We start from the raw sequence: 12487 nt of genomic DNA on the forward strand, positions 1-12487 counted from the left end.
GTACATCTTGCCTAATTGCTTTCCAGAAAGCAAAAGTCTTTCCAATGTGTATCCCACCTACATAATATGAAAGTGCCTATTAATTAAACTTTTGCCAGTAGCGCATATTATAAATTGACGAATTTTTCAATGTGATAAGTTAAAAATGGTCTCTATTTTCACATGCATTCCTTTGATATTAAGAGTGAATGGTTTACATATTTTTCTATTGAGGCATTGGTATTTTTTTTACTAACTTTTATATACACACGCATACACATACACACCCATACATGCATAGAGAGAATAAAATACATTATCCTCTTGTTTTAAATTTGTTGAAAATCATGTCCCCAGTTCATCATTTGACTTTTCATTCAGTACTTCATTCCTTTTTATGGCTGAATCATATTCTTTTTTTTTTTTTGGGGGAAGGATAATTTTTATTACTTTTATGTACAGGAAACAACAGTGTACATTTAGCCCAGTTTAGTAGCAAGTTCTTTAGCCTTTGCCTTTTCCAGCTTGGCGATGCGGGCCACAGATTTTGGACCCAGGATGTTGCCTCCCCAGTGATGATGGATCTTGTCGTATCTGTCGTTGTAGTTGGTCCTGATGGCTTCCACCAGCTTGGCCAGAGCTCCTTTGTCTTCAGAGTTAACCTGCGTGAAGATGACAGTGGTGCAGGTCTTCCTGTGGACTAGACGCCCCAGCCTGGCCTTCCCCTTGATAATGCAGTAAGGGACCCCCATCTTCCGACACAGCGCAGGCAGGAAGACAACCAGCCCGAGGGGATCCACATCATGTGCGATCACCACCAGCTGAGCCTTCTTGTTCTCCACCAAGGTAGTGACGGTGTTGACCCCTGCTCGAAGGGCAGGTGGTCTCTTAGTGGGGACATCCCCTTTGCCGGCAGCTTTCTTCTCAGCCCGGGCCAATAGTCACTGCTTCTTCTCTTGCTTCGTCTCTGGTCTGTACTTGTGAGCCAGCTTAAGCAGCTGAGTAGGTGTTTGGCAGTCCAAGGCCTGGGTGAACTGGTTAATGGCAGGAGGCACTTTCAGCCGCTTATAGAGGATCGCTCTTTGCCTCTGCATACGGATGTAGTGGGGCCATTTGACAAAGCGGGTGAGGTCCCTTTTGGGCTGGATGTCCTGTCCAATGCTGAAGTTCTTCGGCCTCTTCTCGAACAGGGGGTTCACCACCTTCTTGGCCTCCTGCTTCTTCACCACGGTGGGGGCCGGAGCCACTTTCTTGCCCTTGGCCTTCTTTCCCTTTGGCATGTTGGGCGGCTGGAGCAGAAAGCTGATGACTGTTTTTGTTTGTTTGTTTGCTTGTTTGTTTGTTTGAGATAGGGTCTCTCTGTCGCTCAGGCTAGAGTGCAGTGGCCGGATGGTATCTCACTGTAGCCTTGAACTCCTGGGCTTAAGCAGCCCTCCTGCCTCAGCCTCCCGAGTAGCTGGGACCACAGGCATGCACCACCACACCTGGATGATTTTTTTATTTTTTGTAGAGACAGGCTCTTGTTATGTTGCCCAGGCTATTCTCAAACTTCTGGGCTCAGTAGATCCTCCCACCTCAGCCTCCCAAAGTGCTAGGATTACAGGTGTAAGCCACCACACACAGCTCTTTTGATGACTGTTTTTGATGTATAGAAGTTTTCAATTTTGTGTTGCCATGTTGTTTTTCCCTTTACGATGTTTTCTATTTCTCGTTTGATTAAAGAGTCCTTATCTGAGTCTTAATTATTACAATTATTTAATTAGATTCACCTTATTTTCGAAGGAGTCAAAAGTTGTTTATGCTTGAATCTGAATTCTACTTGATTTTTATTTTTAAATTTTCATGTGTAATATGGTGTAAAGTTTCAATTTGGTTATTTTTTCTCCAAAAGAACCAATTGGTGGGGTGCAGTGGTGCATGCCTATAGTTCAAGCTACTCAGGAGGCTGAGGTGGGATGATTGCTTGAGCTCAGGAGTTTAAGTCCAAATCCAGCTTGGGCAACATAGTGAGATGCCCATCTCTAAAAAAAAAAAAAGAACCAATATTGTCTCAATTCCATTTGTTTCCAAAAGTCTTGGAATCTCTTTTCTAATTGGCAATGGTAAAAGGTGACCTGGTGGCTTCAGCTAGCAATGCAGCTGGACTTGTTTTCTCACTCCTCTGTGTCCATCCAGCTACAGGGAACTAGAGGGCAGGGGCTATCAACTTGGGGTTTGAGGGGAAGGGAAGAGTAGGGCACCATTACCCTCTCCCTAGGCTCTTAGGACAGCTCAGCTCATGGGGGCAGAAAAACTCTGAAAAAAGGCATGTTTAAAGATCTGGCCTATGTGCTTTTTGGGATGCCCTTTCCTGCCAGCACTGCCAGCTCCAGGCTGCCTGGCTTGTTGGAGGTGTTCCCTGTAGCTGACCATTGTTACTAGCTCTTGAACATTCCTCAGAGAGACCTTCCCTGATCACTCTAATAAAACAGCAGCGTCTTGTCACTCTCAACTCCCTGCTTTATTTTTCCTCATAGTACCTCTTTGACATTTTATTCACACACACATGTTCTTATCTCCTCATTAGAGTGTAAGCTCTGTAAAGGCAGAAATATTGGATTGTTCTTCTCTCTGTTTCTCCATCTTGATCAGTATCTGACACAGAGTAGATATCCAACATCTGGAAGCTTTAAAATATTAAAATGTGAATACCATAGTTTACACAGTCTAGAGAAAAACTGCCTTCTAAGTACTCTATGATAATAAGTTCTACCACCTAGGGCTTTTAATCTAATCTGCAAAGGATTGTCTAAGAAGGAAAATTCTGGAAAATAGTTTTTAATGAGAACTTGTATGAGGATATTTGACACATATTAGTTGATTAATCCTCACTGAAGCCCTTTAAGGCAGGCATTATCTCCATTATCACAGATAAGCACACAAGAACTCTGTTAGATTGTAGCTTGAATAATGCCATGTGTATTGAAGGTACCAGATCCAGGAATTCAGATCTACCTGACCCCAACAGCCAGGTATTTTTTCATTGCAGTACACTGCTTCCCATGGGATATTGTCAGAGATGCTTAATATACATTATCCATTCAGAAAAAGAGAGCTCAAGTGAATTACTTGGTTTCATAGCTCTGGACAGCTGCAATTTGTCCCTAGGTTTTCTGACACCCACGCAGCCCAACAAGTGATAGCACAAAATAAGTAAGCCATGAAAGACCATGAAACCTTCGCACCCTTCTCCTAGGAACTAGAAACCTCCACATCCTGTTAGACAGTAGTGGACACAGAGTCAATCAGAGTCGATTCTGAGGTCTTATCTTCCAAAGATGACGGAAGGTCTAGGGTTTTGGGGAAGAGAATAGTAAGACAGTTGATTCTTTTCAAAGACAATATATATTCATTCTCTCATTCAATAAAGAGGTATTGGGTTATGACCATGGTCTGGGCATATAGCTAAGCACTATGGATACAGTGATGAATAAATAAGATAGACATTGTCTTTGGTCTCATGGAGCTTACAGACTAGAAAAGATCTTATAGAGCTAAAATTATGCTGCTGCCTCCATAAAGTTATGTTTTCATTTATTCATTCCAGAAATATCTATTGACTACATACTATGTGTCATGCTTTGTGTTAAGAGCCTGGAATAAAATGGTGAGCAAAACCAGACATGATTCCTGCCTTCACGAAGCTTATAGTCTAATGAGGGAGATAGTAAATAATCACATGCATACATGGTGCTACCAGAGCCTACAAATAGGAGAAACAGGCTTAATTAAATTAGGAGACTCTTGCTTGAGGAAGTACCATTTACACCGAGATTTGCAGGATGAATAGGAGTTAACTAGGCAATGAGAGGAGGGAAGAACATTCCAGGTAACTCACATATCATGTTCAAGATCCATCGTAAAAGAAGAGATGGTGTGCAGGAAGTCTTTGAAAGAGGCCAGTGTGGCTAGAGAGTCAGAAATAAGCATCCTGGTGCAGATGAGCCTGAGAGGTAGGCAGGAGCAGACTCATAGGGTATTGTATGAAATCTGACATATATGCTAAGTCAAAATCCTGCAGTGTGCTTTCCCAGTTGGTCTCTACACTAAATCCTTGCTGGGGACACAGAACCTTGGAGCAGAGAAGCTCACTGTACCAGCGAGGAGGAAGACGACTCATCACAAGGATCTGCACTCAAACCAAGGGTCTGCTTCTTAACCACCCAGATGATATCGAGGGAAGAATAGCTTTTCTGAACCTTCGGTACCATAGAGAGCCATAGTAGCAGTGGAACAGAACGCTGTTTTTAGGAGCCCATGAAATTAGATTTAAATTCTTCATTGGTTACCTGTAGGATCTTCAGCTATTAAATGGGAATATAAACACTTCCTTTTCAGGGTTCTCATGGTAATTAAATAAGATAGTGTATTAAAGCGCTTAGGACAGAGCTTGGCTCATAGCAGGTATTCAATAAATAATAGCTATTATTTTTCTTTATCTGTTAAATGGAGACAGTGCTGGTTATCTCACAGGGTTATGATCTGATTAGATTATGTATATGAAAGCAATAGGCTGGGCCTCCTCTGTGTAGTCCTATTTCTAATTGTAAGTGCCAAGAGCCCACTTTTTTTTTTTTAAAGCCTGTTCTAATGTTCCTTTCTAAAGTCGGGCCATTGCCTTTTTCATCTGTCTGGTGCACCATAAAAGTCATGTGCATTTTTTAAAAAGTGATCTCTCACTTTTCTTCTGTTTTAGGCTGCACGTTTCTAGGTTTGAGTGTCTTCCCATTTAGAAATCTTTGTCCCACACCAGGCTGGGAAAGCCTTGCAGGAGACGGCACACCCACCACGCCCAGCCTAGGTTCGTCCTGCCGCGGTGCCGGCCCCTCGGTGCCAGCCCCGCGGTCTGCCCAGAGGCACTGGGTCGCGACAAGGCGGGACGGGCCAATCAGAAGAAGTTTGGCCCTCTGCAGTTTCCGTCCGCTCACTAGGAGGCGCTGCGGCGGCGGCGGCGGCGGCGGCGGCTGCCGGGGCTGTCGCGGGCTAGGGCGGTTGGGCTGGCGGCTGAGGTTGGTGGCCATGGAGTGGGGTTACGAGACGGCTGCTGTGAGGAGGCACCGCGTCGGAGGGGAGCGTCGGGAGGGACCCGAGGACGCGCCGCCGCCGGAGAGGGAGGCCCCGGAGCAGGAGCCCCTGGCGGATGCGTGCGGCGGCAGAGGCGGCGGCGCGAGGACGCGGAAGAGGAGCCCGGGGGGTAGCGGCGGCGCGAGCCGGGGCGCGGGGACTGGGCTGTCTGAGGCGCGCGCCGCGCTGGGGCTCGCGCTCTACCTGCTCGCGCTGCGGACTCTTGTGCAGCTGTCGCTGCAGCAGCTCGTGCTGCGCAAGGCCACTGGCCACCGCGGGGAGTTCGACGCGCACCAAGCCAGGTACCGGCCGCTCCCTCCTAGCATGGCCCGCGCGTCCCTTTGCGGCTCCTGCCTGGGGGTCAGGGCACCGCACTTGTGTGCACCCGCCCCTGCGGGACCGCTGGGGCTCGCCGGCCCCTCCCGGGCTGCACGTGGCGGGGGTAGCCTTGCATATCTTTCTTCTAGGTTCTGAATTGCCGGGGCGTGGGATTTGCCTGGCTCCTTGTTAAACTCGTGGTGCAGCTTAGGGGTGGCTAGGTGAATTGAGCGTGCTTTTTCACCCACTGTCTGCTCTGTGTGGAGATAGTTGGTGGTTAGTCGTCCCCTCATCTTCTGGGGCAACTTCCACTTTTTACCTTGGTTTGCGCTCCTGCTTTCCAAATGAAATGGAGAGTGAAATTTGTGTACCTATATTGTTTTATAAATTGGTTTGGGGCACGGGGCGTTGGAAGCGCCTAGTGCAGTATTCTAACTTTCTGAGGGTCACAATCCCCAAATTCGTAAGCTCTGGAGGCTCTCCTTGGAACACTGCTCAGTCAAAACTTTGCATGAAGTTTGAAAAGTTCTCAGATCCTTGCAGTTTGTCTTTGGGCCTCTGGATTATGTGACTGTAAGGTTTGACTTTTTTTTTTTTTTAAATACCGTTAAGTATGCTAGGACAGGTGATTGTCAAAGGTATTGTAACCCAAGTGTGTGAAAGCTCATAAAATCATGAACTAGCAGGAAGTTTTCAACAGCCACTGTGTTTTAAAAACTTTTTCTTTGAACACAAAGTGCTGAAAGCTTATTTTCTTAAGGACTTTCTGGGACACCCCCATCGCCCCCGTTTCTCCACTTGGAAGGCAGTTAAAAGACAGAAAAAAGAAATTTGTTTTCATTAGGGGTAGAGTTGGTTTTGGCCTAAATTACTAGGGGGGCTGGGTCCATTCCTAATCAACAGAAATTTTTCTTTGCTTATTTAACTTCTTGACTTGTCTTTGCATTGATATTTGCTACTAGAAGTAGTGACCCAGAATTAATAACCCCAGGAATATGGGGCTTAGCACAATGAAGTTATATTCTGTCCTGCCTAGCCTTCGGCAGTCACACACTGTGTGAATACAATTCTTAGCCTTTGTATTGATTTGATATAGGGAGAAGTTGAGAGTGCAGTGAATGGAGAAAACAAGGGATCAAGTCATGAGAGGCAAAATAAAATGATGGAACTTTGCAAGTGATTTTCACAACATGTCTGAAATAGTAAAAGGTAGTCTTTAAAAAATGAGAAGTCAAAGAACTAAGCTTTTTGTGGGGAGGAAGGGGAGTGTAGTGGAAAATTTGCTCTGTGCTGTTATTTTTAAGCATACGAACCTTTGTCGTCATCATTCTTTTGGTTGCTTCCAGGGATTATCTTGAACACATAACATCTATTGGTCCCAGGACTACAGGAAGTCCAGAAAATGAAATTCTGACAGTGCACTACCTTTTGGAACAGATTAAACTGATTGAAGTGCAAAGCAACAGCCTTCACAAGATTTCAGTAGATGTACAACGGCCTGTAGGTTCTTTTAGCATTGACTTTTTGGGAGGTTTTACCAGCTACTATGACAACATCACCAATGTTGTGGTAAAGCTGGAACCCAGGGATGGAGCCCAGCATGCTATCCTGGCTAACTGTCATTTTGACTCAGTGGCAAACTCACCAGGTATGTACCTGTTTTTTTTTTTTTTTGTCATTTTGAAGTCACAGTCCAGAAAGTTTATTAATGTAACCTCAAGCTGCTTGGACAATTGTGGGGACCATTTCTTTTTTGGCAAACCTTTTTTCATTGTGATAAAAGGTGGGGTAATTAGACTTGTATTATTTAGTTTAGGATCTGATCTTTCAGTAGTCTCTTAAGTGCTTTATTATTATTATTATTTTAACATTAATGCCAGCAGCCCAATGACAGGACTTGGAGTGTTTCTGGTAGACTGAAGCAGCCTTGTCAGTATTACCAGACTGCATGTGTCTCTATGTCTTCGAGTTGAGTTCTGCCACTCCAGATGTTACTCAGCTGGATGTTGTACTAAGCTTTGGGGATACTGGATCAAGGACAGCCCCTGTCTTCAGGGATGCATGGTTTGGAGGATATCTTCTCTAACAGCTTCTGTTGACCTGTAAATTGAGAATTTTGGTCCACGGAGGGTGCCATACTGTTAGAGTACCTAAAATAATCCATAAATCTTGGTCTGAAAATATTTTGGCAAAATAGAATACTTGATGTTATAACAGTGCCTGACAAATAAATATTTGTTCAAATGAATGAGAAGCCCCTAAATTGAACTTCCATTTATTATGATAATATTCCACAGAAATATTTTTTCAATAGTTGAAGAGATTATAAGAAGGGAAGAATAGAAAATAGCATTTTACAATGGTATTGTAGCATTTTACAATGGTATTGTAGCATTTTAGTGGTAGATAAGATCTGAGATGGCAGCTGACTCAACCCCCTCATTTGACACAGGGATAAATTTAGCTGATCACTGCTGATCAGAGACAACTGGGATAAGATGCTGAGTTTCCTGGCCAGTCAGTTCTTTCAGCTACATTTGAAAAGAAGGAGAATATTAGAGTGTAACTAATGCTCCCTTTGGCAAATTACTTAACCTCTTCTTTTCTCAGTTTCTCCTCTGTGAAATGGAGAAAATAATAATACTTTGCTTGGAGGATTAAATATAAGTCAAATATAAGAACAGCACCTGGCATGGAAATTTTTTTTTTGCTATTAACTGTTATTGAATATTAATACTTCTGGATTGCGTAAACTTATAGCAGACTCAATATGAACATGTAGAGTTATTGCATTTATAATGTAATTTGCTTTATCAAAAATCAGTATACACATTTGTTATATAAAGGCAGAAATACCTTTGTATGTGCTGGGGAAACCAGTGGTCTTATGTTCATGTCAAAGCAGTCATAAGAGTCACCCTATGCCTACAATTATGATGCTTAAATTTTAGGAATGGGCAAATAAACACCATGGTTGCTTAAGAACGTTATGTAAGAAAGATGTATGTACAAGAATCAGAAACAAATGTAGGGAAAGAAAAATAGTTTTCCCTCCACCCTTCATAGTTTTTAGCTGAGATGGACCCCTGTAACAAAAGACAGGTTAACAAGAGAAAAACAAACAGAAGTTTATTAACATGTATACCTCATGTATACATGGGAGATACCCAGGGAAAATGAGTAAATCTCAAAGCGTTGGGTTAGAAATCTGGCTTATGTAGCATCTTTAACAAAGAACAGTATGTTTTTGGTGAAGTGACAAGACAAAGGAAAAGGACCTTGAGTCTTTAGGGGTTGCAAATTGTAGGAAGGCAAATAAATGGTAGATAGAGGTTATTAAAGTTTGTTATGTAGATTCCTCTGGTGCTGTCACCAGGTTGATAAAAATTTAAAGTTGTCTTTGGTGATCAACCTTTTTCCTTTTTGGTAGAGGGGAGGTGGGACACCTTTGTAAATTTATAACCTGCTTTTAGGCAAATAGGGAGAGAGCAGAGGGATTTTTTTGTTCAGTATCTACTTCTCAGTTGCCTTCAGCTCAAAATAATCCTTATGCCAAAGTGGCATATTTTGGGGTGACAAGTTCTACTACCTTCACAAACATAGGTGCCATATATTACAATTTGCATACATGGAGTCTAAAGGATGGCATTTTTATGAGCCATTAGAACCCACTTTTAACTGAAATTTTATAATAATATCCATACCAGCAATCTCAAGGAAATTTCTGTCAATAATAAGTTGTTAAAAATAGTGTTTTACACATTCATCAAATATATTAGTGGTTGGACTAATTGAAGCATGGGTTTTGTTTTTTTTTTTTATTCTTAGCATATCTGAGACTCAGGAACTGATACCAATTAGTAGCAATGTTATCCACAGAAAGCCCTTAATTATCTTGACTCTGATGTGTAGTTCCAGGTCATTGTTAGAAGAGACATTAAGTTATTTTGAGGGTGGCTTCAGTTTCAAGGTTAATTCTAAATGGAGAGGGATGTTAGTTAATCACCCAGCCCTTCAGATGATGCCCTCTTACTTTCCTTCATTTTCTTAGAGATATTTGACCCGTCTTTACTTCTCTTCTCAGACAGCACAACCATTAAGGAAAGAGAAGATAAATGGACAGTTTAACTTTTTAAGCAACTCTACTTAGATACATACCTTTAAATTTCTTTTTCTCTTACTTTGAATAAAGAAAAATTTTATGGTTTGCTTTTTATTTTAAAGTAACAGTCTCAAAGTAAAAAAGCTTATTTCATTTGATTTCTGAAAGGTAGCACTATTTATTATAGCAACTATACTTCCTACTTGATAGTAATTAGATAATTATTACTTGGTTTCACTTTGATTAAAATACAATCCAATAATCACCACTGAGACACGTATAGTTAATAAGTAGTTTCTTCTTGAGTAGGAATTGGGTCTGAAATTGAACAGAGCCCAAACAAGCGTTTCAGCTGGCTACAGAGCCTTCCTAAAGTTTGCAAAGAGAAGGAAGAGCTAACATTGATTGCTTGCCAGGTGTCAGGTGCTGTGCATTATCTTGTGAAATCCTCATAACACACCTGTAAGGTAGATATCATTAGCCTGCTCTCTAGACCAGAAAATAGTGGAGTAAAGCCACAGAGCTAAAATTTACTTCCAGATCTTTCTTGCTCTAAAATCCACACCAGACTCTTTAGCACCCTGCCTCCCAGTGCATAAACCCAGAAATGTTATTGTCTGGGATATTACACTGCCTATTTACTTTGATTACCCTTTAAACGTTTTATTATGGAAAATTTCAAACACATACAAAAGCAGAATTGTTTAAGGAACCCCAGTGTACCTGTCACCCAGCTTCAACAGTGCTATTTTATTTCTTTCCTACTTCCACTGCTCCCTCCTCAACTCCTTGATTATTTTGAAGTAGATCTTAGCTATATCAGTTCCTCTGAAGTATTTCAGTTTAAATTGCTGAAAGATAAGGACCCGTTTTGATACAGTCATAATACCATGAATTGCCTCACCTAGAAAACCTAACTGTAATTCCTTGGTATCATCAAATATCCAGTCAGTTCATTTACCTGCCTCTTTTAGTGCTTTAAAAAAGCAAGGCACTAAAGTCATCTCTATAGTTACTTTTAATTAACATATAAAGTTTCTGAATCAAGAAGACCATTAAGAGATTTGACTAAGTTCTCTACTTTCTCAGTGCTGGGACCAGGGATACTACTCAGGTCATTAGTATCCTTTCCTGTGTCTTATTAGAGGAGATGACTTCTTTGTACTTTTCCATCACATCATCTCTTTGGAGAGACCTTAAAAAAATGTTACATCATCCAAATGGACCCCTCGAGTGACCTGCAGCTTTTGTGATATTGGCAGGAAAACAAGCAAGAAAGGAGTGGGTGGCAGTGGGAGATGATGGAGGAAGCTGTGAGCAGCAGAAGTGAGACCAATACGGAGGATGTGGAATACAGGAAAGAATGGAAAATCTCCTTGGGTCGGTGAGAGTGCCAGTTTTCAGGAGGACTTTAGGTTTCATCTGGTTGATTTAGTCAATAGATATTAATTGATTGTTGTGGGCCGGGCATGGTTCCAGGCATTGAAAGTCAGTGAGTAAACCAGAGATCCCGTCCCTCATGGAGCTTACTGCCAGTGGGTGTCATTGTCACCTGATAATGACAGAGCTATGCTTCTGGTCTTGCAGCTATTGTGATGTTTGTCTGAGGAGAAAACTCCATTCCTAACCATGATGGTTCATACTGTAAAGGTTTTAAAATCTGAGAAGCAAATCTGTTTTTCTGATTTGAAGGTGCCAGTGATGATGCAGTTAGCTGTTCAGTGATGCTGGAAGTCCTTCGCGTCTTGTCAACATCTTCAGAAGCCCTACATCATGGCATCGTGTTTCTCTTTAATGGTGCTGAGGAAAATGTCTTGCAAGTGAGATTTTACTGTTTTAAATACTAGGCTCGAATAATGATGACAATAATAATAGCTAAAACTGACACATTTTTGTCAATCATGTGACTAGTATCATAAAATGATACACAAAAGAAATACTGTATTTGGCAGGACTTTAAAAAATTCACAACCATTTACGTAGATATGTTCAATATTTGGAAAACTCAACTCAGAGCGGATCCTCTTGGCAATGTTTGATTTATAAAAGGGCTCTTTGATGGCATGGTTACTTTCCTCAGGTTTTCTTTGACATTGGAGTTTCAGAGATGTTTTCAGGTAGACACACAGCAAGAATGCCCAGCCACATGGATCGTCCCTTCTCTTCTCCCATTCTCCTTGCCCTTTTTTTGCACTTACCAAGGACATTGTTTGGCACCACTCATGGTAATCATGCTGCCTTCTGTGATGGGTAACTTTCCACACCCATAATGTGCACAGCCAGTATGCATAGAAAGAGAAGTAGAAAATGTCTTTAGATTCTGCCTTTGAAAAATGAGTATTTTGTTTTCATATTTCTCACCTCATCAAGATAGTCTTTCTGTCCTTAAATAAGCAAAATAAAGACTTTGATAACTTAAGATTGTTTAACCAAGATTTGTTTCCTTTCCTTCTCATTAAGGCCAGTCATGGTTTCATTACTCAGCACCCCTGGGCCAGCTTGATTCGTGCATTTATTAACTTGGAGGCAGCGGGTGTAGGAGGGAAAGAACTTGTATTCCAAACAGGTATGTGAGCCTGTGCACTGTATATTTTAATGCAATTCTAGTTTTTATAAAAGAGGAAAGTTTTTGAATGTAATTAATCTCTTTAATGAACCATCTCTTGAATGAGCATTCTTTTTAAAGCTTGAGCTAGTGTTAGCTTGTCTTTGTTAAAATTTTTTATTTTATAATAATAAAATAACAGCATCTATCACTTATATAGTGCTGATTATATGTCAAATGCTCTAAGCATTTTAGCATATTAAGTCATTTACTCTTCAAAACAACATGAGGGATAAATACTATTGTTACTTCCAATTTAGAGATAAAACTGAGGCAAAAGAGATTATAACTTGCCCAGGCTTTCATAGTTGGTCAATGGCAGAGTGGGATTTGAACCTAGACAGTCCAGGTTCAGAGCCTATGTTCTTAACCATTAATCA

At 41.5% G+C, this 12487-nt stretch overlaps 1 protein-coding gene and 1 pseudogene across 2 annotated transcripts in view; one reads left to right on the forward strand and one right to left on the reverse strand.

Moving 5' to 3' along the window:
* Window positions 1-410: 410 nt before the first annotated feature.
* LOC105812839 lies at window positions 411-1259 on the reverse strand (annotated as a pseudogene). Its single transcript, XR_001137632.1, has one exon. The product of XR_001137632.1 is annotated as a 60S ribosomal protein L7a pseudogene (transcript).
* A 3694-nt stretch (window positions 1260-4953) lies between these two features.
* ERMP1 (endoplasmic reticulum metallopeptidase 1) overlaps window positions 4954-12487 on the forward strand; it is a 43265-nt gene continuing 35731 nt past the window's right edge. The window contains exons 1-4 of the mRNA XM_012647408.1: window positions 4954-5384; window positions 6747-7048; window positions 11195-11322; window positions 11963-12068. Coding sequence (XP_012502862.1) covers window positions 5038-5384; window positions 6747-7048; window positions 11195-11322; window positions 11963-12068 — 883 coding nt within the window. The 5' untranslated portion in view covers window positions 4954-5037. The remainder of the gene's footprint in view (window positions 5385-6746; window positions 7049-11194; window positions 11323-11962; window positions 12069-12487) is intronic.

Source organism: Propithecus coquereli, unplaced genomic scaffold (assembly GCF_000956105.1).
Source record: "Propithecus coquereli isolate 6110/MARCELLA unplaced genomic scaffold, Pcoq_1.0 Scaffold267, whole genome shotgun sequence".
Taxonomy (NCBI): Eukaryota; Metazoa; Chordata; class Mammalia; order Primates; family Indriidae; genus Propithecus; species Propithecus coquereli.